Source organism: Balaenoptera physalus (assembly GCF_965194825.1).
Source record: "Balaenoptera physalus genome assembly, chromosome: 3".
In the NCBI taxonomy this organism is placed as follows: domain Eukaryota; kingdom Metazoa; phylum Chordata; class Mammalia; order Artiodactyla; family Balaenopteridae; genus Balaenoptera; species Balaenoptera physalus.
This window is the reverse complement of record NC_138890.1, coordinates 163,140,417-163,167,276: the sequence shown is the minus strand read 5'-3', so window position 1 is coordinate 163,167,276 and position 26,860 is coordinate 163,140,417. Positions and strand designations below refer to the sequence as shown.

The 26,860-nt window shown below is 45.8% G+C and overlaps 1 protein-coding gene across 4 annotated transcripts in view; it reads right to left on the bottom strand.

The window, feature by feature from the left end:
* The window catches only part of MYO10 (myosin X), a 214,272-nt gene continuing 187,412 nt past the window's right edge, over positions 1-26,860 (bottom strand). For all 4 annotated transcript variants that reach the window (XM_082453666.1, XM_082453665.1, XM_082453667.1 and 1 more), the window contains 16 exons: positions 25,656-25,779; positions 22,017-22,260; positions 18,669-18,764; positions 15,803-15,896; positions 15,042-15,097; positions 13,165-13,307; positions 12,713-12,907; positions 11,499-11,656; positions 9,230-9,353; positions 8,504-8,801; positions 7,655-7,862; positions 6,830-6,966; positions 5,604-5,724; positions 4,733-5,185; positions 2,903-3,094; positions 1-1,472 (listed from right to left, as the gene is read on the bottom strand). In XM_082453666.1, the coding sequence (XP_082309792.1) occupies positions 1,371-1,472; positions 2,903-3,094; positions 4,733-5,185; positions 5,604-5,724; positions 6,830-6,966; positions 7,655-7,862; positions 8,504-8,801; positions 9,230-9,353; positions 11,499-11,656; positions 12,713-12,907; positions 13,165-13,307; positions 15,042-15,097; positions 15,803-15,896; positions 18,669-18,764; positions 22,017-22,260; positions 25,656-25,779 (2,745 nt within the window). In that variant the 3' untranslated portion in view covers positions 1-1,370. The remainder of the gene's footprint in view (positions 1,473-2,902; positions 3,095-4,732; positions 5,186-5,603; positions 5,725-6,829; positions 6,967-7,654; positions 7,863-8,503; positions 8,802-9,229; positions 9,354-11,498; positions 11,657-12,712; positions 12,908-13,164; positions 13,308-15,041; positions 15,098-15,802; positions 15,897-18,668; positions 18,765-22,016; positions 22,261-25,655; positions 25,780-26,860) is intronic.

Sequence of the window (26,860 nt, the reverse complement as noted above, 5' to 3'; positions counted from 1 at the left end):
TTAACTAATATCTTTTATCGTCAGACTTTCTTGAGCCAACAAACAATGATTCCGCATGGCTGTCCATAGGGGTAAGGCAAATTTCCTTTTTCTTTGTGGGTAGACTTAGTTGGCCTAAGTCTTTACAACTTCTCTGTATAAAAATAGAAGTCCAAGACCAGATTATTTTTCTTCTGGTCATAAATGCTGATTTATTTACAGGGGTCTTGTGCAGCCCACCATTATACACGTGGGATAAAATAGGTGTGTATTTTATTAAAACCTCAGCATTGAACGTCAAGGTCCTTTAAAGATCCACTCATGTGTTATGCTTTCAAGGAAGGTAGCATCTTTCCCCCATATTCCAACATGGTTATGTTGCAATCTACCCAGAGTGATACGAGCTAACCTTCCAAGAAACATTTTTTAACTTAAATCTCATAGAAACTAAAGACTCCAAAATGCCTTCATACAGTTCTAAAAACAGCCTTGGAGCCCCAGCTGTTTAAGAGTGGTTTATAAATACAGTTATCTGTAGGCTGCATATCTGTTTATAATACAGCAGACACAGATTGCAGACTTTGCTACACGTGAAACAAAACTGGAGTCAAAATGTGACTTTCGGAATACAGCAAAGACAGGAAACTCCAGGATTCCGGGTTGTTAATATAAACCACCTTGTAAAGTAACAGCTGATGACTCTCACTCTGAACTATTCAAATATACAGACGTTACGCCATTGCACATCCTCTTTCCCTTTGCTTTCACTGCTCATGGAACAACGATGCAAGTGATGGGTTTATGGACACATGCGTGCACGGGCAGGCGCATGCACTTAAAAGATGAAACAGAGAAAAAGTTAATACCTGTCCGTGAGGAAGGCTGCCAGCAGCACTCCAACTAAAATAGACCGTCCTCTTGCCCTCCATCCCCCCTCCCCACTCCCTCACCTTCCCTCCCGGGGGAAATCAGGCTGGGAGGTTAGTGCAGAATAGATGGATCAACGCCCCCCTCCATCCCCCCTCAAGCTTAGCACGTCTCCCCTAAAAGGGAGGGAAAGCATTTCTCTTCAGTAGCACAGTTAAGGTGGATTAGTGTCGGTTCCACAAGTTAAGGCACTTCTGGCTGCTTTGGTGGCAGCGTGGGTTTCGTTTCCTCTCTTTTTAAGGCATGTGTCATCTAAAAGAAGTAAAGCTTCGGAAACTGGGTCAACAGCTTGAGACGCTGATCACCGGAGTGGATAGGATGGAAGGTCCCCCGAGACACCGCCCTCCGACGAGGGGCTTCTGGAAAGCCTGGGCAGCCTCGCCTTGGGCTGCAGGTGCAGGAGCCGGCTGGGGCCGAGGGGGCGGCACGTGGAGATGCTCAATCACAGGGACTCACGGCCACCTTCACCTGGAGCTGCCCTGGCTGCTCACGGAGCGCGAGGTGCTGTAGCGCTTCTTCACGATCATGCTGATGTAGGCTTTCATGAGCTTGGCCACGTCCACCACCTGCCGGGGGAGCAGAATCGGCCCACGGTCACAAGTTTCCGAGGGGCCAGGGGACCCAGGCTGACAACCAGACATCCTCTGCCCAGCGCGGGCAGGTGGGGGCCCGTCCTCCCAGCAAAAGCCACCAGCCTGCCGTGCGAAGCCACGGCGCAGGCTGTGTAGGGAGCCAAGAGTTAGAGCTGCTTTTCCCTATTCCTCGTTGGGTAGAAGGGGGACTCGTGGCCTTTCCACGTATCACGTGTGCCACCTGGTGGTTGCCTGATGTAACCACGATTTTGCACGATGAAAAGCCCCTCACCCGATGACACTACAGTGTGTGGGTAGGATCAGGGCTGGGATCACTGTCCCCACTGAAAATACGGGTACACGACAGAGCCCACAATCACAGCTTTTAAAGACTGCATCCTATCGTGCTGGTCAAAACCTCGTGATGCAGCTGGAGACACAGAGCTGAGGCCCGAGGAGCTGGCAGAGCCTCGTGCGCCCGTTCTGCTCCCTGCCAGCTCCGAGAGTCCAGCAGTAGCTATTTCATGGTGCGTTCACTGCCACCCCTTCTGGCCCGTCCCTCCTGATGGCTGGCCTGCGTCCCTGTGAAGACATCCTAGCTGGCTCCCATTTCCCTGATCTCTCTTCCCTTCCAATCCCACCCCACACTGTTTGCAAAAGCACTGCTGTTACACATCACACACAATCAAAGAGCCCACGGCAGTTCCGCGCTGTTTACTGGAGTTGTGCAAACCCGGCAGTCTGGCGCCTGGGGCCCTCCAGTCAAAGCCCCACCTCTTTCCGCCCTCCTGCACAGCACCTCCTCTCCATCACTGTACGCCAACAGCCAAACGGGCAGCGTGCGATTCATGCCCATTTCCCACCTTGGCTTGTTAGCAGCTCCCTATGTGGAGACCTCGACAGGCTTCTTGTATTATCGTTATTATTATCACTACATTTTACGCTTTGGAGCGGGATGGCATACATATATAGAGGTGTTTTTTGTGATTTTTTTTGTGAGCTAGAATTAGCTCTGTCCGGGACGCTCTGCCGTTCGCTCCCTCCTGCTCCGTGGACACTGCCAGACCCATGTCTCACAGCGGCGATCCACTGCCACCTCGTCTAGTAAGTTTCACGAGGCTTTATTGCCAAGCTATATATATATATTTTTTTTTTTGGACCTCTATATCACTTGCCTTTCTCTTCTTTTCCTACAAGGGTACAAGGGAACCAAATTTCTCTGTTGCAAAGGTACACAGAACAAATGTGGGGCTGTCAGATTTTGGCCTGTGAGGAACCTGCAGCTGGGGAGGGAACACCATGCTGTATCTTCCTATATCTTAAAAGCGAAATATCCAAATAAAATTACTTGGTCAAAGGCATCAGGAAACGGGGTGTTGTTTACCTATTTTGTCAAGGCCACGGTTGAAAGATTTGCCTCTTACCTCACTGGTTTCAAAGAGCAGCTCCCTCTCATCGACGACGATCTTGTACGTGTTGGCCAGGGGGGCCCCGAAGGAGAGAATGTGCTCGTACTGGAAGACTTCCAGCGGTCTCCCCTCCCCGCGCTTGTAGACAGACACGGCGTCTGCGCTGACGCCCAGCCAGAGGTCCTGGGGAAAGCCGCCTTCCTTGCACTGCGGGGCAAGAGTTAGTGTAAGAGATCATAAACGTTAGAAACAGAACATAGAAACCACAAGAGAGGCTCTGAGTCCAGCACTCTCCAAAGAATGCTGAGTGCATTCAGTGTGTCCTTATGCTGGGGGAACTGAAATACAAGGTATGAGACATGGTGGCTCTTTGGCTGCCTTGATGGATTTCTGACCGGCTGATCAATCCTGCGCCTTTGGGGAATCCTACTTGGTAAATGCAGCATCTTGCTTGGACTCTCCACCTCTCAGCACCTTCACCCTCCTGGCCATCTGAATTAGCTACGCGGAGGTGGCCGTAGCCGTGGTACTTGACAATGATTCCCCGGCGAATCAAGCAGCTCGAGCCAGGGCTACTCTCTTCTATCTCTAGTTCTGCCTCCCCAGCCTGTTTTGGATGATTATTCTTCAAATACAAAATCTAGGATCACAGAGGGAAATTCTCCCAATCTGTGCCGAGCAGTTTGGGCTCCTCTTGAAAAACACGTCTCGTGACAAGGAGCAGCAAGGACCTTTAGTGCGTGTGGTGGTTGACCTCATTGGTTTAACAACAGACCTTCCTGCATGGATCAGTGGAGGAAAATGCCGGGCTATCGGGGCTGACAACCCAGGGCCATGGGAATCAGGAGGGAGACACACTGGTGACACAGAAGAGGAAGTACTTGTACGAAGCATCTGATTTATACTTAAAAACAAATGTAATTGAATCAACCAACCAACCAACCAACCCAAAGATAGCATCCAATGAAAAGTCACGAAAGGATCTTGGAATATATGATCAACATCTAGATTTTTATAGAGCCTCATTTAAAAGTCATCAGATAACATGCTGAATGATTATGATCATAAGAAAAACAGACTAAGGGTTGGTTTATCTAGACCAAGGGTTGGCAAACTTATCTGTTAGGGGACAGAGAGTGAATACTTTTAGGCTTTGTGGTCTCTGTCACACGTACTCAACTCTGCCATTTCAGTGTAAAAGCAGCCAGAGAAAAATATGTAAAGGAATGAGCCCTGCTGTGTTCCAATAAAACTTTTTTTACAAAAAAGGAGGCAGGCAGGATTTGGCCCACGGGCTGCAGTTTGCCAAGCCTTGATCTCAAATATCAGTAAGATTTTCTTTCAATAAGTGGTCTACTTAAAAAAAAAAAGGATATGAATCAGTACTGGGTTGATGTGAATTTAGCCAAATTCAAATGGTGAAGTAGAAATTCTTCCCTTCAAACAGTCATGGGAAAAAGATAAAAATGTAAAATCCAAGGCTATCCAAAATTTCTAATTTTATGGACACAGTTCTAAAAAAATTTCTTTTTAAACTTTAATGCAGATTTTTACCAGCACTTTTTCGTTGGGGCTATAGCTTGAATAAGAAAGAACCAGAAATTATTTAAGAATAGATGACACCTTAATTTTCCACTCACTTCTAACATTACAAGAGCATTTACTGTAAAGGAGGAAGAAAACTTTGGGTGGGTGGCGGGTGTGAAGGGTAAAATCTGGGGGCTCTAAAAAGAGAGGCTGAGAGAGCCAAGTGTTCCACCAGGTCCCCCCTCCCCATGAACCTGACCATGGTGGTCGTACAGACCCCGGTGCCACCTGGTCCGAGAAGCAGCGGGCAGCTCTCACCTCCACATCAAAGAGCGTCGAGCCGTACCCGGGCCACTCCTTGATCAGGGCCATGTACTTGGCCATGGCCTGCTCCTGGCTCAGCCCCTGAAACTTCCTCCACTTGTCGACGACGCTGGCCCGCGCGGACGAGACCTCCTCCTTGACCCACATGTCCAGCATCTGCTCCGCCTCCGCCTTCTGCCGCACCGCGGCCCCCGTCCGGAAGCTCCGGCGCAGCGTCCCCTCCAGGAAGCTCGTGCGCCGCTTCTCCAGCCGCTCACATGGTGCGAAGCTCTTGGTGGACTGGCTGATGCGGGCCTTGAGTCTCTGCAGCGAGTAGACCTCCTCCAGGGGCGGCACCGCGGCGTGCGGCGCGTAATCACCCTGCAGGTACTGCAGCCGCAGGGCAGCCAGGACCTGCAGGTTCTCCTCGGGGGCCGGGTAGTGGCCGTGGATGACGGCTTCGTGGGCCTGCAACGAGACGGTCAGCGGCGCTATGGGCCGGGCACGGCTGTGCGACACCACGCCCGCCTGGCTTGCTCCCTTGTTCCATCAAAGGCCACCTTCCGTAAAATTGTACCCTAACCCTCCCGTGCTGCCTTAAGGTTCTCCCTCGCATGGATACCACTGAACACGTGTATCTATCTTATTTCTTATTGCTCCCCCCGTACCCTCTCCCCTGCCCCAACTAGAACAGTTCTTGGCCCAGAAGTTCATATAATACATGTAGAAGTTTCCTTCTACAAGTGAATGAAAGAGCAGCTGACCCTGTCCACGCTGGGAATTCTACTGCCACGCGTGATTTCCAAGGACTAGCGGTTAATGTACGAGGGGTATGAACGGGTTTCACCCCTGCTCGTCTGCAAAGGAGCCCAAGAGCTCCATGTACCTGTTCAAACATGAATGCAAATTCCACGCTGTCTTCTGGCACGTTGTCTGTGTCCAGGAAGCAGTAAAGTTTGAAGTAGAATTTCCAGGGCTGGTCACCCACCTCTGATGTGGCAGCCAGCCTACACACGGAAGTCGAGAGAGACTCAGAAAGCAAAATGAGAAATGGGCCATGGGTGACCCACAGGGAGTTCACTGCATATGGTGTGTTCTCGGCAAGGATTCAGACATCCTATCTGTGCTCAGATAGCAGAGAGGGTGGAGATGGGGATGGCGGGAAAGAAAATAGAGCCAGAGTGAAGCTTATCAGAGTTCCCTGCTAATTTTATTTACCCAGAGGTGAAAAACACACTTTCATCCTAGTTTTACTTTAAGACAATAAACAGGCAGCCTTCAGGTAAACCGAGCTAACAAGTATTTCCCGAGGGTCCCGGTCTGGTTAGTCCTAGCTACGCATAGAAAGCAAAGAAACAAAGCCTATTCCTTCATTCCCTTTGCCGACTCTCAAACTATAATAATATTTATAAAAATTGACATGAACATTTGGGAGGCTATGTTTACATAAAGTAGGAATATCCCTCTTCCCCCCTACCCCCCATTTTGGTTTATTTCCAACAAAGCACTTAGACCAGGCCCACCCTGAGGAGAGGATGTCACTTCCTCCGGGACTTGGAAGTTTGGGGCTGTTCTAAACCTCGTGGTCCCTTGCCACATTTCTTAGTTAAAGCTGCTCCTGCCCCTTATGCAGCTGGGGAGGGGCAGGGCCCAGCCCTGCTGGAGTCTCGTCATTGGTACTGGCATCATGCTAAAGAAGGAATATCTTTTGTGTTACCTGGGGGATGTGAATATTTTAGGTCCAAGAGATACAAAATGCAGTTTGAAGAGTTTATAAGTTGGCTTCTGCCTACTCGCCCAGCTTCAAAGCTAATGACAAGTGAAAATCTGAGAATCAGAAAATTCCAAGACAATGGTGACAGCAGGACACCGAGAGAAAGAATGGGGTAGAGGATCAATGATGGGGTGAATCCTATTTGAGACAGTGGCTCTATCTAGGAATCAAGAGAAACAGGCAGCAGAGAGAGGTGAGAAATTAAATATGCTTTAACACACGTAAAATGAGATGAACTCAAATGTACCCTGAAGCCAAAAATGGAATCGAAGTTCAAACCCTCTTGCTCTTAACGTCTTTCCTCTAATATGCTGGCACTTCAGGGAGAAGGAACTTACTTTTCAAACTTTGCTAATACATCTGCTACAATGGTGCGGCTTTCGACGGCTTTATCGACGTGTCCGTTGTACTCAAAGAGCGCAAACATGTTTCTACTGTCCTCCATGGCCAGGCCTCGGATCAGCTTCTCCACCACCTGGAAAACACGGGGACTTCAGCTTCCAAAGCTGTGGTTCTAGAATATGCCTTCATCAGAACCCAGAGGGAGCTGCCAGCAAAAGTGAGGGTCCAAGCAACCTCCCAACACTGTCGTGTATGGAATCTCCAAGGCGCTGTTTTCCCTGGTTCTCTTGAAATCAGTTCTCTCTCTTCCTTGCCAAAGAGAACACAGGTTATTTTGCCCATAGCTAGGGGCAGATGCTGGCTGGTTTCTTGCAAACCCGTAAGCGCATGAAAACTAAAGCCCGTTTGCCTGATAAATTCACGAACTCATAGCGATTACCACTGATATTTCTGCTACACCAGCTTTTCCAGGTTTTAACTGCACTATTCCTTTTAGCCAATTGGTTTTATGGTACTAAGCTTAAATTGAAAAAAGAAGGAAAAATGAAAACATGTTCACCTGACCCAACGTGCTAGATATTTGTGCGGCCAACAGAAAAACACTGCAGAAGTGAGAGGCTAAATCCTTGTCAGAGTGGACGTATCTGAGTCAGGTCTGCAATCTCTACTAGGTATTGACTGCTTCTTGGATTAGCAGGATTACATCTGTTTCCTTGGTCACTGAGCGCTATGCCAGCCACAACTGTGCACGACAGCCAGCCTAACTGCGTCTAGTTTTCCTGACATAAGTAAGCACGTGGGCAGCTGGGCCTCTCCCTCACCTCCCCGGCTGTGGTGTGGGAGCTGATAGTGATCTTGCAGGAGCCCCCGCCGTGGCAATACACTGTGGACGTCATCTCCTGCCGATGGATCAGAGCTTCAATTTCATCTCGGGAAGGCACAAACTCTCTGCATTTGGTTTTTTTGAGAGATTCGTAAATGAAGAGGGCGTATTTTTCCATCTCGGTTTCTGGAAACTGTTCCCGTATCCTAGGAGCCAAACATTAACTGTTAATTGCAAGATTTGAGGATGGCTGGCTACGGGGAGCTGGGCGGCTTCAACGTGCTGCAGACCAACACGGTGAATGGGGTCCCAGCGCAGAGCAAACGCCAGCCGCTTCCCTAGCACATCCTGTGCTGCTTAAAGACCAAAAAAAAAAAAAGAAAAGAAAGAGAGAGAGAAAATCCAAAAAGAGCCCAAGTATGACCGGGAGCAACTTCTGCTACTAGCTGACCTCTGCAGAGCTATTATATTTGAAAGAGCCACGTGCCTCATACTATTGCATGAAAATCCTTTTTCCACAGTTAATCAGAAGCTGAATCAGACAGCCTCTACCTGTTTGATCTGGAACAAATATCCAAGGTCTGTTTTCTTTTTTTCCCTGTTTATATAGAGTAGTGGTAATTAAATTTATCAACGTCCTATACTTCAGGACACTACACCCAAAGGGACCTGTCCCTGGATCAGCCCTGTGTGGCTTAGAGAGAAGAAGGTCGTCTGTGCCCCGTAAGCCAGCTCGGGTGACCTAGGGGCCCGACCCACACAAGGTGTCTTCTGTTCCAGGTCCAGCTTATCTGAACCGTGTCCACCGCACTCCCGACGTGAGCAGCGCCGCCCGGGCCACTCGTACCTTCTCAGGTGGAACTTGAGGTACTTGAGGATCCCCCGGCTGGGCAGGAAGGTGCAGCTCAAGCAGGTAAGGATCTGCCAGCTGCACAGGTTGTCCACGCTGCCCGGATGGGGCACCTTGTTGGTCTGCTTGATGAGCTGGCAGTATAGCTCGTCTCGCAGAGGGCGGAGGTCGTGCCCCGTCTGGAGGATGCCCTGGATGATGGGGGTAGGGTCAGACATGGACTCCAGCTGCTGGAGAGAATTGAATATCTTGATGGCTTCATCCTGAAGTGTCGTGTAGCCTTTGTCTTTGAGCACTAGGAGAAGCACAACAAACCCGAGTCACCCGAGGGGTTCGGAGAAGGTACACTCTGAGCAGCAGACAAGAGGCAGGAACGGGGACCAGAGCTATTTCAGGGAGCAGTGCCCACCACGTGCTCTGGACACTCGAATCAGCCAAACAGAGGCGGACAAGTAACTGAACTATTTTACTGCGCAATAATGCTTACTGAGAAGCTGGTCTGTTGCCAAGCAGGTTCCGCATTTGACATGCAAGACAACTGTTTAGGATCTGGTTCTCCAGTAGATTAAGGGTACTTTGCGCTCCTGGGGAGTGCTGGCATGTTTTTTTATTACAACAATACTGACATCACTATAACCAACTAACGCTAATATGATAGAGCTAAAGAGTTAACGGGGAAACCACAGCACAGTGTCCCGGGTCCAGGGGGAATGCGGGACTCACGGTTGAGGTTGATGTCTCCGTAGGGCAGGGGCAGGAGTGGGGAGTGCAGGGGCCGGTGGGTGTGGCGCAGGATAGGGTTCCGCTTATAGATCTGCTCCACCACGTCCGCGTTCAGGCAGTTCTCCTTGAGAAGAACAGAGCCGTTAGGGAAAGCCCATGAGCTTATCGTAAGAAACGTACATGTAAAAGGACAAAGCCATCTGCATCCTCCTGAACGAGAATGTTTTTCACAAGTCACAAAACACCTGTAGCCTAGGGATGGAGGTGGGAATCCACTGTGAATCATCTCAAGCACGAAGATACCCACAAGCCACGTTTGATGACAAATCACACACACACACACACATTTTTCGTACACAGCTCATTCTCTTTCTTTGATTTGCGTATTTTCCCATGTTATTGAAAAATCTTCTCTCTGGAAATTACATATACTGAAAAAATTTAAACTTTTCTTGCTAATTATTTAGCCATAAATCATTTGGCCAAATCATGTCATCCTTGTCTATAATTCATTTTAAAAACACATTTTGCTAGCTCTCTCATTGGTCTTTTGTATCCTCTCCCTGAAAACGACACGTTAATACGTTATCAGCGAGACTGTTCTTCCTTGGGCCTCCTTTCTCACTCCTGAAATTTAAGAGCTCCTCTCAGAGAATTTCATCATGTATTTATGTTCCTAAAACATTAATTTGGGATCTGAAAAAGCCAAAGTTACTTTTAGAACTTTAAATCAACAGGAAAGTTGGAGGAGAGGCCATGAATCATTCTATCGTGGCAAGTTCATTTCTGCTATGAAACTTTTTCAATAATACCCAATTGAAAACCAGAAAGAAATATGTTTTAATTACTTAAAAAAATTGGTATGGCCTTAATTAGGGCAACCTGTCTCATTTCTTAAAAAGCATTGCTTCATATCCAAAAATTCTATTTACTCTTTTAATGTCTTACTTCAAATGAATTAGTAAATATATTTGTCTCATTTCTTAAGAAGCATTGTTTCACATTTAAAACTCTATTTACTCTTTAATGTCTGATTTCCAATGACTTAGTAAATATATGGGTAAATAAGATATAGCTTTGAAGAGAAAGTTCAGCTGATATGTGCTTTTTTTCTCTCCTTTTTCACAAGAAAGCTGCAACAAATTCATTTTTTTTAAGACTAGAAATGACATTATTAGTTTCAAGCTCCTTGGGTTCCATGGACAGTTCTGCAGTTTGTAGGATAACTGACTTGCAGGAATTTGGCTCCAAACACCCAGAAAACATATCATTTTGGAATCAAGAGGCTGACTCGAATTAGACCCTCTCCCACCTTTACAAAGGCGCAGTTTGCCTCCTGGGTCTAATTAGCTTATTTCCTTTGATGTCGCTCAGTAAATAAATACCCGCCTCACTATCATTCTGGCATCTTTTCTGTCACAGCTCTGGCTCTTTCCTTTGCATAGGGAACCTGCCTACATGGATAACTTGGAGGAACAGAATAAAAATAATTCCCTTGACCTGCTTCTGCATCAGGGGCTGACCAGCTAAGTGAGCAGTGCAACCAGAATATCCCATGTCTCCGTTTCCATGCCTGGAAAATGAGCGCCGTGATCCTTGTTCATGGCTGCCATTTAATGGTTCATTCGTTTGCTTGTTCATTCATTCGCTATACACTCACAGCCACTAATCTTTATAAACGGGAAATTACAATTTAACAAGTTCAGTGTTGGTCCAGAGACCTGGGAGCTTCTTCTCTGAGTTTGGAGGCACCTGATAAGGAGTCCAAGCTTTCTAGACCCATGTGGCCTCTTAGTGAATCCACCTGTGTGATCTAGAAACTGCAGAGTGAAAGTAGAATTATTGTGTTACTTCTAGAAGGTCCCTAACCTGGGCTCAGGTGGAACCTGTGACATGCAGGTTGTCCCCAACACAGATCACACCACGTTCCTGTGACTGGGGAGCCCCACACCCCAAATTACAGACCATTGTCCCTCTGCCTACACAGCTCTACAATCAGGTTTGCCTCAGTGGCGATACGTAACACCTCCCCAGAGACAGGATAATTTTAGTGTCAAATTTCAACTGGACGTCAATTTTTGCATTTTCTAAATGCAGTCTAGCATTTAGATTTTTAGAAGCCAGGATACACGAACACGAAATTAACCAAGAGTTAGTTTTGATTATAGAATGAAAATGAAGCTTGACTAACGTTGATGTCTTGATGTTCCCGTGGTGAGAATCTGTGAGCTACTGTGAACCACTATGAGCTGGGCTCCCTCCCTCTCACCTTGATATCCTGAATCAGCTGCTGGGTCGGGGTGTCAATCGGGGCCTTGGTGTCCGTCACGTTTTGAATGGCGCTGGACCACCTGGTGGCCTCGTTGAGCAGCTTGGTGTAGAGCCGATAGCAGTGCTTGCGTCCGTACACGGTGACGTTCCAGTAGCCTGCAACAGCAATGCGTGTGCGCACACACACGCACACACACGCGCACACACACACACACATGGCAGCATGAACCTGGGGGACCAGGGTACTGTCCCCGTACCGGAGTCCCAGAAATCCAGCACCCAGGCCGTCTCCACCTGAGCCCCTTTATTAATTCAATAGCTACTTGCTGACTTCCTCCACGTGCCCTGCCCTGCACTAGGTACCCAAAGACACGTGGAATTCACAGTTGCGAAGGGAAGACAAACATTAAAATGATAAGCCCAGAATTATAATAAATATATAATTAGTAACGTCTGCTCTCAAAGAAGGAACAGGCGTAAAGTAAAGTCCAGTTCAAGGTTCTGGAACAAGAGTGAAAACTCTTCCCTCAGATTGCTGACTTTCTTTTTCCCTTCCTGTTCCTTGTCTTCCTTTCCTTTAGATTCTCCCTTCAAAAGAAACCACTGTGTCAAGGAAGCAGTCCAGGTGTTCAGAAACCAGCTGAAAGTGGAATGGAGTGACTACAGTAAAAAAATACATGAGTATTTTTTTGAATGGAGGAACTGTATTTCAAAATCACAACTAGCAACAAAAAATCAAAATAAACAACCTAGAAACACCTTTTGTAATACCGAAAGGGGAAAAAAAAGCTTACGTGACCGCTTTTTATTATGCTAGGTTATGTTCACCGACAGTCAGGGTTTACCTTTTTTAGGCTGCATTATGACTCTCACGGTACAACGGCGAGAAAGACAAAAACACAGGCATAGAAAAATAAGGCTTCCTGTAGGAAAACTTTTGCCTGTTTACATCTCCTTGCCCTTAGGAGAATCTTTCTGCAACCCAATAAATCAGGACCCCCTTTACTATGGTTTACATATCAAGTGTTCATATAGCTAATCACGGGCAGCCTCAAAAGATAAATCAGGAAAAGGGATTTTTTTGGGGGGGCGGGGAACGTAAACACCCCAGGCAGGAAGCTCACTCCTTCGCTCTGAGCAAACCCACACCTCCCATGACTGGACAGGCCACGTCTCAGGCCCAGCCAGCCCCGAGCACACCACACCGCTTACCTGTCTCCTTGAAGATCTTCTCGTCCGGCGGGACGACCGAACAGAGACTGTTGAGGACCAAGGTGCCCAACTTCAGAGCATTCTTCTCCGAGCTCTTGTAGTAATCCAAGGAGTTGTGGGTTAGCACAAACCACCGTTTCTTCAGTTTCAGCGAAGACATCTTCGGACTGTTTTTCACTTCTTTGTGCAACCACCCTGGAAAGAAAGAATGAAGTGTCGGCTCAAAACTAGGATGAGCAGCATGACATACCAGGTAACAATTTGCATCCGGCTTACAAATGGCTCAGATGTCTATAGATCTGCTACAGACGGCCACGATCCTTTCTTAGCTGATGATTTTTAACAATGTCAAGAGCCGAAATTACTCAGAAAAGTGGTTCAGAATGGAAACGTGGCAGATATCCGTGTAAATGAAAATAGGACTCCAGGTAAAAAAGCATCAGTGGCATCACCTCTCACTATGAATTCCTGGCCCTCCACTCTGGTGTCCCCCTTGGATCTCTGCAGCAGTGTTATCCAGTGGTGCATCTCCTCCGGCGTGTCCGCGTTGCAGTGAAGCACCCGGTTGGCCGTGATGATCACAAATGAGTTGGGTCTGAGCAGTGGGGCGAGAAGCAAGCAAAACCTCTTAGCTCCACTGAAATCACCACCTCCGTGGGACCCAAGACTACATGCCTTTTTCCCAGCTTACGGGTCACAGGGATAAAAACGGCAGTGCTACTTGTATTTTACGTTAAGGCAAACCTTGCTCATTTCTGTAGGATTTATTTTATGCCTCATTAACCTTTAAACCCGGAGCAACACATTCTGAAGGTCCTGGAAGGGAAAACATTTCTTCATGTTGAACTTTCCAGATGAAATTCAGTTCCAGGAAGGCTAACTGAGGTGACCGCGAGGGAAAATTTTTTTTGATGCCTCTCCAAAGTAAATTTCTTCCTGCCTCTGGGTATGGCTTTGGGTAATATTTCTGCGGGTAGGTAATGAAATGTCAGATACCAGTAACAGAAGGTCAGTAAATAGGTGTAAGTGGAACATCTCACCCACTTGATTATGCCTGGTACGAAGAGCCACCTGGGTCCATGCCTTCAATGCAATCTGACAAGGGTGCATTTCCCAGGCAGGGATAACCTAATAATGGAAATTTTCTTTCTCCTGCATCTCTTTTTAGCTGGCAATGCCCTGAGTCTCCCATAGGCTCTTGCTCATATTAATTCCTAATCGTCGAAGCTAGTGACTGTGAACAGTGTCTTGCAAGTTTTCAAATGTTCGCTGAAGTTAAGCACTGCAAGAGTTCAAGGAAAAGGAAGATGAACAGGATTGTAATATGGACGGACAGGTGCTCCTTAAAAAACAAGAGTTTTCTGTAGTTGGGAAGGAAGAAAGGCGAGCACTTGAGGAAGACAGAAAAGCCTGGGTAGGGATGGAAGGTTCTCGCGTGCCCAGCCTGCCTGATGTAGGGGTTTAGGAGGAGAGAGACGCAGATCAGAACTTGACTGTCAGAACAAGCATCTGGGCTTTAATTACTGACGTGACACACACGTGTTAAAGGTTCCTGAGCCAGGTAGGAGAAGGTGCAGGGCGATGAGTAGAAACAAAGAACCTATGGTTCAGAAGAGGTTTCGTCAATGGTGGGGCGATGGACACCCCGGAATTCTCACTCGGCCCAGGAGACGCTATTTTTGGTGTCAATTTGAATACATTTCTATTCTCTCTCCAAAGCTATGTCATTGAAGGCAGAAGTCAATTTTGGTTTGTACTCAGAATTCCTAAGCTGCAAAGCAAAATAGAGATGGGAAAGACGAAGGTCACCGGGTACAAAGACCCCCGAGACCGTCACCGAAGATGATCTGCCTTCAAAAAACAAAACCAAACACATGTTATTTTAAGGGCACAGGTCAGGTAGGCATGTCAAGGAAAATAAATGTTTGTGGTTTAGTTTATTAATACTCCACATATAAATTGCCATCAAAATCCTTTTCAAGTTCATTATTAAATTTTAGAACGGGGAACTACACCCACCCCTGTGCTGGGATACAGGCATTTTCATCCTGTATGAGTCCCAAGTCTGTCCCTGTATGACTGTCTAAATAAGGTTTCCAAGATCTCCCCTACTCCTGACCCCTCCAACCTGCCACACTCCCAAGACACCCAGAGAGAGGAAGACTTCGGATGAGGTCAAACTGGGTACCAAGAAGGAAGTCTTTGATTGCTGGGGTTGACCAGGTGGGAACACACAGCCTAGAGTCATTCCCCAGCCCAGAGCATAGAGCCTGTGGGCGCACGCAGGTATCCAGCAGTTACTTCTGTTAAGAGTCACACCTGAGCTTACCTATCAGGGCTGTCCGAGGCGCACACAGAATCAATTAACCCCACATCCAAAGTGCCCTGGAAAGAAGTGAAAAGCAGAGAACCATTGAGAGAACCATTCAAGTACAGCACACATCATGATAACACCCCTAGATGATGACTCTCTAAACAGGCAAACAAAAAAGCCTCCTTCTTTGTTAACTGCAAAACAGTAGTTATCTAAGGAAACGTCCCCCTTCATTCAGTACAGACGGCCACTAGACAGGGCAAAATCTACAGTCCATTCATTAAATAAAGTATAAACGAATCCTTCTGTCTTGTTCCTAAAATACTTTCAGTGAAGGATGTTTACAAACGTCTTTCAATCATACAGCTTTTCTGATTTGCACTATGAGCTATCATCAAATTTTATAATTGTGAGAAAATCAAACTATCTCTGAAACATGATTTTGTGGCTCTGTTTATGTGTCTGGGATACAGTGATGTCAGAAAGAATACAATTTGGAATTCACTATATCCTTTGGAGAAAAGTGTAATGGGCTGCCACGGTTTCATAAAAATTGGAATTTTTTTTTGTTTGAGGTGGGAGAATTGTAATCTATTACTACTTACAATCTTCTATAATTTACTCTGTTTTTCTGTATGATTTTTAACCAAGATGTTCCCGTTTCTCTCTTTAATTATTATACTATTTCTTATTAAAAAAAAAAAAAAGACTGTCTACAAATTCCCAGTCCCCTCTGTCGGGACGCCTCCCTCCACACCCCACCCAGGCTCACGCACCACGGCGTTCTGTGGGTTTGCCTGCTCATCATGCATCTCCCGAATCTCCTGGTCCGTGGATGCGTGCACCTGACTCAGCACGCTAAACCACTGGCTGTGGGGAGGAGAGAGCAACAGTCAAGGGGTGGCCAGCCTCCGCGTGCAATACAGTGACACCCTTCTCCACATCCTCTGGGAACACGACATCTCCTCTGAGCAACTTGCTTTTAATATGTCTACTCCTCACGGGTAAATGTGGGTTTCATAATACCGAGGAGCAAAGGTAGGAGAAAGAGCCAAGGTTCCTTTAAGTACCATCTGATGCAACTTCAGATCAGTGGGAAGACCCTTTCCCTCTGGCCCCAAGGACCTTAGCAGACATTTAATAATGATGATGATAAGTTCCTAGAGAAATCGGCAGCAGAAAATGAAATCCTCAGTTCTATCCACACACTTCGATCAAGGGTCTTTACTGAAGACATTATTTATAACCTAGGGAATATTCAAGTGCCTTCTCAATTTTAAATTCCCAGGTAAGAAGGCCAATAATGTAAGAGCATCATCTCAGGGTGGCCACTGGATGTCTATTTTCCCTGCTCATTCCCAGGTGGGGTTTCCAACCACCTGATAGGATTTCCACTTAAGTGAATAAAACCACAGGAGAGCTGGAAATAGAAAACAACTGCCTGGAGTAGAAAGTAGAAAATTATTTTGACCAGAGAACTCTTCCATCTTCATTTCAAATGAGCTTTCTCACTTGCAGCCACATTAGAATCAGATAATAAAAGAAAACGTGTCAACTCCAGAAAAGTCAAGCACAACAAAAGTCACGATGTAACTAGAAACACAGTACGTGCTTGAGGAAAATGACCATGAATACCCACCCGTCTCTGTCAGCTCATCCATCCACCATTTATTAAGCAACTGAAGGGAGAGGTACCAAATGTGAGAGAGATGCTAGGACATCCTTCTCCTGGAGGGGGCTTAGCAGACACATACACACACTCCTACAACTAAGGCAGAGGAGAAAGTACTTGGTACCCAATGGGATATTTAAGTAAAAAATTAATACCTATATTTAAAGGTAAGTCATGCAAGTTATTTACAGCAAAGCACTAAAATCTATCTCCTGTGATTCCTGAAGGAGCAAGACGTAACCAAGAGCTTGAAAATACTCAACTTATACAGACTCTTAGGGAGACCAAGGGAAACATCTTAATATGAATTGGTTCATCAATTCTGGTTAACCCAAAGGCAAGACTTCAGTCATTGCTTTATAAAGCGCAAAAATATCCGAAATCAAACACTGAACAACACATACATTCAAAAGGTAGGCCACATGGGATCAGACCACACCCACACCCAAAATAAAAATTTGCTGTGCTTTCCATCTATACAGGTGATCCCCTTAATACAAACCTCTACCCTTAAATCAAGCGCAACTTGAAATCTGAAAAGTAATTTTTAAAAACGTGTTCCACTGGTCAGGGCAAAAAAGAAGTCCTTGGCTAAAATATTCCAAATGTTAAATTTAGCAGGTTCATTGTGGCACAAAACAGACAGGACAGCTGGGCCTATAATTCAGCTGAAAAGCTGTGGGCATTCCCTGGACCACAAAAAACCACACGTGGGCTCTAGGAGTCCCAGACGGAATGATGGGGCTCTAATTCCAGGTCTGCTTGTTTTTCCAGCTTGTGTCATAATTTATGGACCCAAGTGGTGTTTTAGTTTGTTCCCATGGGAAGAATTATTTTCTTTGCCCTTAATGCTGCTACCATGGTGTTATATCAACACAGAAACATTCAAAGGGCAAGGGGTCGGTCGTAAAGGCCCCGAGAACTCACTAGAAGATTCTAGTGATTTTTCTGAGCTGAAAAGTGAAGAACACAGGCCCAAGGATGTCAGCCTCATAAATTAGAAGGTATTTTCTGGCATTGCTCAGAGTGGATGACAGGCATCTCCAACGGGACCCTACACACCCACAAAGCAGCAGGAAGAGAGACAGATGCTCCACTGTGTGACCCTGCCATGCATCACACTGAGGAGCAAACACCAGTTGTTCTTAATTTTGTGCCCCATCTCAGCACTACGATGGAAACCAAGGTCCAGAAAAGTCAGACAACTCGCCCCAGCCAATGAGGGACACCACTGTCCTCTGAGCCCAGTCAAAAATCGAAGCTCCTTAAGCTTTGTGCCCCCATTCACTAGAATTGAGCTTGCATTACTTTACAGATTATACTACCTTGTACCTCAGGCTCCTATTCTGTAAAACTGGATAACAGTGATACCCTATATAGGGTTGTTGTGAGAATGAAATGAGTTAACATATGTGAAGCATTTTGGAACGTTGCCTGCAATATAGTAAGTTCCCTAAGTGTTAACTATCTGTTCCAGCTGACGGAATTCTTCACTATCAAGGCCTTAAGCAACCCTCCCAACGCCACAGTCCTAGCATTTATTTAAACAGCCAAGGGTTAATGTTCCTGTTTTTTCAACCCTTAAGCAAACAGAAGCTGCTCCCTTTCAAAGCTCAGAAGCTTCCAGAGGGTGGCTTTCAACCGTGTGTAGCAGCACAATTTACATACGCTGCCGGTGACAATAAAAGCCTGAGTGTACATAACAAGGGGTCTCCCCAGTGGCATGTGAAGCTGGAAATCTGTGTGCTTACTGTACGGAACACAGTGCCCAGTGAAAGAGTCCCCAGGAGACAAGTACAGCCATCTCTTCCGACTCTCAGTTCTTCAACCACCCTAAGAGAAAAACCCAACTAGAAAATCAACTAAAATCTTTTCGGCGCCAGTAGGCTCAAGAGTGATCCGTGTGATGTCCAGGCCTGCACAGGAGCGAGGGATGTAGTTATGACCAAGTCGACAGCACAGCGGCTCACCTGGCGTCTTCTGGGGATTCAGCGATCAGGTGGAAGGTCCGATCAGTCATAATGATGTCAATCCCGTTTTCTTTGCTGGTGTTATCTATGATCTCCCTGCAAAGGAACACAAGCGCCAAACGCAAATCAGGAACACAGAATTCTTAATAAAGGGGCAAGAAAAGAAATTTCACAGTAACTGAAAAATCAGATACCAACACTTCAGCCTTGATTTTCTGCTTTTAGAAACGATGAAGACCCTTGTGGCCTCTAGGGGGAGGCAGATTTTTCTCTCTCCAGAAAGGCGATCTGCTGGGGGTGTATGTGTGTGTGGGTCCTTGACTGCTCTAGTGGGGGGACCTCTCTTCCCCGACTGGCCCACCCAAGGCCCACCCAGCTCAGGCCCTAAAGCAGCAGCCCCTACTCTGCCTGCACCTTCCGTGAGCTCCCTGACTGCTCTACAAAGGAAGGACCTCCACAAGGCAGCCAGTCTGGCCTGAGCTCTTTCCCTTGTTCATCACAGCCTTCCATCAAGGTTTAAGGCAGAAGCTGACACCTCTAATTTACTCTGATACGGGCACATAATTTCCACGAGGGGCTTCGGGGTGAAGAGCAGCATTTGTGTGTTTCTAGATCTCAATTCCATCTTGATCTCATCCTAACACTCTCTAAACAACACTGGAGCTTTAAACTCAGTGAACCAGGTTAAGATCAGGGTAAAACACAAGCAGCTGTTAGGATGGGACCAGAGGTGGTGATATATTTGGTGAAGAAAGGTGCTGGGGATACAGCCAGCTTGCTTTGTCAGCTGAAGTAGTACAACTGTTCACAGTAAAACATCTATTTTACAACTACGATATTAAGCAGTCTGGTTAGAAAAAACAAAGATTGTATGACTTTTTAGCTAGAATCACTGAGATGAGATAAAATATTTTTTAAAAAACCAAGAAGATGAGAATTCAGAGAAGAGTCTGTGATGCTTCCTGGGAGTGGAAGGAGAGAGGTGGCCCCGACTGGCGGTGGGGGTGGGTGATCAGCACAGGAGACTCTGGAGTAGGACAATAATCCCCAGGGGAAACTGTCCAGACCACGTCATCCTGGAGCAGCCACTCTGCTTCCTGAGAACGCGGCTACCTTGCGTGTAAAACGACGGGGTGCCGTGGTTCTGAACCGCAGCGGTCCGTCAGAATCCTGGGAAACGTTCAGAAAACCCAGGTGGGGCTTCCTAGGGTGGAGCCCAGGGACTCGCATTTATAAAAAGCTTCCCTGGAGATGGGGCAGTGATGATACTATCAGGGCCCCGAAAACACTCTGGAAACCACAGGATAAATGAGGTGGGAGCTTCAATAATAGATGGTGAGTGAAAGAAAAGATGAAGGGGGTGGTGTATAAATTGAAAGAGACTTGAGCAATCTGTCAACCAATTAAAAATTATGAACCTTATTTGGATTCTGATTCGAAGAAAGAAACTAACCTAAACCAACAAGAACACTATCACCGCCATTTATAAGATAACTGGGGAAATTTGAACAATGACCAGAGTTTGGACGGTAGAAGGAGTTCATGTTCCTTTTTAAATGTGATAATGATATTGTGACTATATATCAAAAAAGGTCTTGATCCTTAAGTGTGTACTAAATATTTACAAGTGAAATTATATGATGTCAGGACTTGCTTTAAAAAATGTAGTTTGTAGGGGAACAGTGCAGGGTAGGGTCACAAATGAAACACCACTGGCCATCGGTGGGCAACCACTGAAAGCTGGGAAATGGACACAGGGATTTCATTCCAGTCTCCTACCGACGCTTGTCTATGATTGAAATTTTCTGTAATAAAAAATACATTTTTTTCTATAATAACCTTCAAAATATAAAATTAAAAAAAAACTCTTACAATGGTGAAAGCTTAGCAACTCATTGCCTTTTCTCTACAGAATGTGACGAACAGCTGAGGAAGGGCTAACACTTCCTTACCTCTATAATTTTCACAGAACACCTGGAGAATAGGGCTTTATTAAGTATGTGTTTGCTACAGAGTGAGTAGCAAAAGGAACATCCAGAAATACACGGGTGAAATTCACCATCACAATTCTCTCTCTCAGCCTCCTGGCATCTGTGGCCCCCCTCCTACAGGGTGAAGAGAGGACCATCACGGTATGCAGGGCCAGGGGAAGACTGCAGGAGGTACAGAGCTATGCCATGCTGCTGAAACTTGTAGGACTCGGATGGAAACTCCCACAAACTCATCTGACTACAGAGCATGGTCTCCTAAGGAACCTCAAAGGGGCAGCCTTGAAAAGTCTGATACTCTGTGCTGTCTGCACTTCACAATTTGGCCTTAAAATTAAATACAAAGAAGACTTTCTTCCCTTGAGTAAACTTTCCACTTTCCAATGAATCATTTTCTAAAGTTTCTAATGCGAGTTGAGCAGGAATCATATGTCGTTTTCAGGTCTACGACTTCAGGAGTTAATTTGGTCTCTCAAAGCTTATTTTTACCCGTGTTCTGAACATGTATGGTTGCTCAGTTTGAGTGGAGTGTGGCTACACCAAAATAAATTTTATGCCTAGTATCTAATTACCCAAGAAAACAAGCTGCCCCTCAATTCCCAACATTTTCTGAAAACCTTACTTAATTTTTAACAAATAGGCCCTCAGTGGTTCAATGCTTTGGTTCTATAAGAAGGTGGCAAAATGGAATTCCCCAGAGGTCCAGTGGTTAGGACTCAGCACTTTCACTGCCGTGGGCCTGGGTTCGATCTGAGGCCAGGGAACTAAGATCCCACAAGCTGAGTGGCATGGCCAAAAAAAAAAAAAAAAAGTGGCAGAAAAAGGGTGTGTGTTGGATTCAAACAGCAGCTCTGTTGCTCTCATTGTTGGGTATGAAGAGGCTAGTATACCCAACAAAGGTGGAAGACAAATGATTCATTTCACACACCTCCCGACTGGCTGTCCGCTCCCAAATTAGCCATCTGTTGGCTACAGCTGGGCTTGGAGAAGAATTAAAAGTGATAGATTGACCCATAAAAGGATGACAAAAGATGCTCAGCCAATGGCTCAATATCCACACCACGATTCCTGGGTACCGCCAATGACATTTCCGAAGAGCTAGTTTTATGTCCAACTAGCATCTTATAACCCAGAGCTGAATGTCTGAAGATTCACAAAAAGTGAATTTCACAGACGGAGTTTTATTTCCCTGATTTCCTAATAATTCAACCCACTGAAAGGAAGGATGAGGACTCACCGAGTACCTCTTACAATCTACTGCTTCAAAGAACTTGCCCCAGACAGCCTGTAGGCAGGGACTTAACTGATGAAGCAGCCCCGAGCCCCGGTCAGCAGCCCTGGCCAGGGCGCATCAACATACTTGGCTGTCCGGACTTCCACGGTGCCCTTGAGCTTCTCCTCGCTGTCATTCTCAAAGTACATCAGCTTGGCCTGGCGGAGGACGAACCAGCGCTTCTTCCAGTTTCTCCTGGACAGCGTGGAGGAGCCGCCACCCTTCTTGTGCAGCCAGCCTTGCTTGAGCGCCTCCTGCTTGGAGCGGAACCACAGGAAGGTTTCGTCCTTGAGGACGCACCAGCGGCGTTTCCAGGTGTTCATGAGGCCACCTGTCTCCCCAGGGTTGGGTAGGAAGGGGTTTAAGAAAATCTGTCATATTGGATCATAAGATCAGTAGGTCTTAAGGTCCAGCCCATCCTTAACGTTGCACCAAATGACCCGCCCTCAGACACCCCCCGATGATGGGTGATTGCACTGCTGGGTGGTGTTCAGGGGGCACTGGGCAGGTGTCACACTGGCTTGGCTGGATTACACAAGAACCCTTCCTTTTTTCCAAAGCAGCTCCTGCTCACTTAGCTGAGAAATCCTGGTGAGGAGCTTAACAGCAAGACCAGTCAGGGGCTGATACCCTAACCCTGGGCTGAGGCAGGACCACGGACGGGAGTCGGGGGAGAACCACTTCCATATGGATGGATCATGCTTCTGTCCAAACACCCCAGGAAGGGGAAATTAGCTTAAAATGTGTCAAAGTTGACACATTCCTTCCTTGTTTAGTCAGTGTGAGGAACAAGATTTATCAGTGACTCCAGAGTTTAGCGATAAACCCTAACTTACATGGGAAAAGAAAAGCATTATCATCTGAAAATGGCTTCTATGTATAAGGTATAACATTCAGAATATGAAACAAAGTAAGACTCCAAACCAAACTGTGACAGTACCCTAAAAATGAGAATTTAGCTGTAATTTATTTAGTGGAAAACTTTTTTTGGTTGAGACAAATTAGACAAGGATATACAGACATTATTTCTATACAGAATATATTTCTAATACTCTTCTAGCAGGATAATTTTATTTTAGTATTCCAGATTCCCCAAGGATGCTCAAAGAGTGACATCTTACAACCATGATTCAAAAATCTGCTTCAGCGAACCCACTGAAGAATAAATACTGCATCTACTTCAGTAGTTATCAAGTGTCCACAAGTTATTTTTTTGATCAGCCAATAATAAAAACAAAGAACATTTAAACGTGGATACTGAAAGTGAGTATAAAGAAAATGCTTTCCTTTTACAGATTAGAAATAAATTTAAAACAGACCTTCTAAGAGTAATTTTTTCAGTGGTTGCTTCAATGATTACAGATCTCAACTGAACGAAAGACGCAAAGACAACACTGGTTTCTCTTTGCAGGGCAAGGCGCGCTTGCTTCGCCGGCTTTTACAGACCGCTGCCCTTTCTTGTATCTACAGCATTTCCTGCTCACCTAGCTGAGAAAAGCCTTTGTGATCACACCAAGCGCCAGAGCTGTTTCCTAACAAACAGCAAACTTGCCAGGGAGTACCAGAAGGAAACTGTTTTTTCTTCCTTCTTGATGTGTGGCTTTGATCTAGGTTTCTCAAAACAAGCCAAGAGGAAACTGCAGTACAAAGTTATCCTATTATCTTACCGTCTTTGAATGATAAAGGTTATTCACAGCTGTTTCAAAGATACAGATTACAGCAGTCATACCAAGAGCTCTCACCACCAGTCACTCTCCTGCCCTTACGTTATTGATGGGACTCACTCCCAGCCCTGCCCCACCCCCAATTCCGGGTGTTCCCTTCATATCTCATCTAGAGAACTGGATCAACGCTCTTAGTTTCGTGACTGTAAACACCTTTAGTAGTAGTAGGCTGGTGCAAACTCATCTACGCTCACAAAATAGAATCTGGTGGTTGGTTAGATTTTCCTTATCATTGGTTTCTTTGAAACTTTTGGTCACAACTTGAAGGCTTTATTAAACATTAAACGGTAATGTATCAGAGATTAAGTGGTGATGCAGTTACACGATAATTTGTTTTATTAAGAGATGAGTGTGCCACAAATTCACTTGCTTACCTTCTTGAGCTTTTAATGCTTTAATCTTGGGATTTTAGCGCTCTGAATGCAGCTTTACTTTTTCCTAATCTTATTTGTTTTAATCAGACAATTATATAATAAAAGAGTGCCATATATTATAAATAAGAGTGATTTACAGGGAATTTTTGAGCTAACTTAGGGAACTAGATTAATTAGGGGGGAGGAAAATATATGAATAATAAAAAGCTTATATTCATTTGTAATGAGAAATGCATGAGAAAATCTTAAAATGCTACAATTAGATGCTTATTGGGTTATTAGGTTCTGATTTGTGATTACATTTTTTCCTTCATCCAATGAACTCTCGATTATTCGGTTAGAATTTCTCAATCTTTTTCATTCCAACGTTCCTACAAGAATTTCCATCAACCAGTGACTCTGGCCAATAGGAAGCTCTCCCCTAAAAATAAACCTGGAGGGGTTTCTGTGAGCACCTGGGGGATCTGAGGCTGAGAACAGCAGAACTTTGAAAAGCAAATGAATGATGTTAGCAGTTAGAGAGACACTGAAGATGGGGAAGAACAAAAAAACAAATGAAAAGGAAAAGACATAGATGAAGAAGAGAAAATAATATCAAGGAGGGCAAAAGAGATATGAGGAAAGATAAATATGCCAACGGAAGAGAGAAGCAAAGGCAAAGAACAGAAGAAACAGGGAAAGGGAACCCAGAATAAAAAGGTTTTCATGGGGGAAGAAGAAGAAAAGGAGAAGGGAAGAAAGAAAGATAGCAGTAGAAAAGAAAGTGAAGAGAAGGGTCAGAGAAAACATAAAAAACTTGAACCATCTGGGGACAATGGATCTTGTTATCTCTGCCCCATCCCCAAGATTTGGCCTCTTTCCCCTCATCGAGTCGAGAGCCGTGTGAGAAACCAATCCGCTCTTTAGATGACCCGTGTAAAACTCCTACCAAAAATTGGTGATGATTATGGTTTCTCATGATTCCTGTCACTGATTTGGAAGTCAAGGTCAAGAACATGAATAAGGCATGGGTACGAGGTCCTGATTAAGCACTTTTCCAGAAGGAGGATGCTTCAAGGTCCCCAAGTATTAAGGTTCAGCACAGTACATTCGAAGTTTAACAGCAATGCAAAAATACGATTAAAATTCTTATCATGAGCAGGGGATAGACAGCAGGCGTCGCAGGCAGTTTAAGCCAGGGGTGATCCTCTCTCAGATCTTTACTTTCCCATGTATAAGGGTGTCTAATACTCCTGTGGGAGGGAAGAATGCAGCTTCATCGTGGTAATGGGCTGCACGAACCCCAGCAGCATACATGTGTGTTTGTATGTATGTGTGAGAAAGAGAGAGGAAAAGATGTGGGAAGGAAGGCAGGAAGGAAGGAGAAGAGCACAGATATGAGAGAGACATGGAGGCAACAGGGAGAGAGGGACTGAACGCGGTGACGGCGTTGCAGACCCTTTGTCCTAACGCCGTGTGGTCCGCTAGGGTCACCCACACCACACAACCACGGCATCCTCCATCCACCTAACACGACCTCACACCAGGTAAGGGCTATGTGGGATGACTTTCTCAGCCCCCCTCCTTCAGCCTCAGTTTCCCATCACTTCACCCCCTAACCCAGGCACCAGGGTGGCTGCAGGTCGTACCTTTCATGTACAGGAAGCTGTGGAAGTAAGGCAGCGTGACACAGCTGTACACAGAGTCCCGCCGGTATGAAAGTTCGTCGTCCGTATCAAACCGAGAGTCGAAGTCCTCTTCACTATCTTCAAACTGGACCAGGAGAGAGAGAGAGCCAACAGTGAGCAAAAAGGACAGAAAACAAGCAAAGGAAATGCCCAGCACAGGTCAACGCTGAAAAAATAAAAACAACGGACAAAGAAGCAACACGCTGCTTCGTCACAGTGCAACAGAGTGTGGTCATCAAAAGAAGTCAGAATACAAAATACTGACTTTTGGTGTCAAACGGTCAGTTGACTTGATACGTAACACATGAGACATATTTTAATCCCAAGGCTATGTATTCAAAGTACAAAGTACAACGCTGCTGTTTAAGTGTACAATTTTAATCAAACCATCGAAGAGTTAATTCCCTTTAAGTTATTGTGCTAAAAATATCTTCAAGGACTGCCCTGGTGGCGCAGTGGGTAAGAATCTCCCTGCCAACGTACGGGACACGGGTTCGAGCCCTGGTCCGGGAAGATCCCACATGCTGCGGAGCAACTAAGCCTGCGCGCCACAACTACTGAGCCTGCGCTCTAGAGCCCGTGAGCCACAACTACTGAAGCCTGCGTGCCTAGAGCCCGTGCTGCACAACAAGAGAAGCCACCGCGATGAGAAGCCTGTGCACCGCAACGAAGAGTAGCCCCCGCTCGCCGCAACTAGAGAAAGCCTGCGTGCAACAACGAAGACCCAACACAGCCAAAAATAAATAAATTAATTTAAAAAATAAAAAATATATTCTTAAATAAACAAACAAATAAATAAAAATATCTTCAAGCCTCAGAAAGTCAAGGGAGTATTTAACTCATGGTCAAGGGAAGAAATAAAATTAAACTATAAATAAATCCAGAAGCTGGAAAGAGCACGTTTAAGCCCTTAAAGGTTCCTCCCTTACAACCAGAAAAATATACACATAACGTCCTGCAGTGGGCGGGTGAAGCTACCGTCAGGAAAGGTCTCTGAAGTGCCCCTGGCAAGTCTCGTTCCGGTTTAGGGCGGGTCTCATTTCCCAACCCGCTGCAAAGCCAGCACAGACACAGCCAGAGTCTCCACTGAAAATGCCAGTTTTCTTAGGCTTTGGGCAAGACGCAGTTCTGGGTTTTGCGTTCAACCTCCAACAGGCACCAAGTTC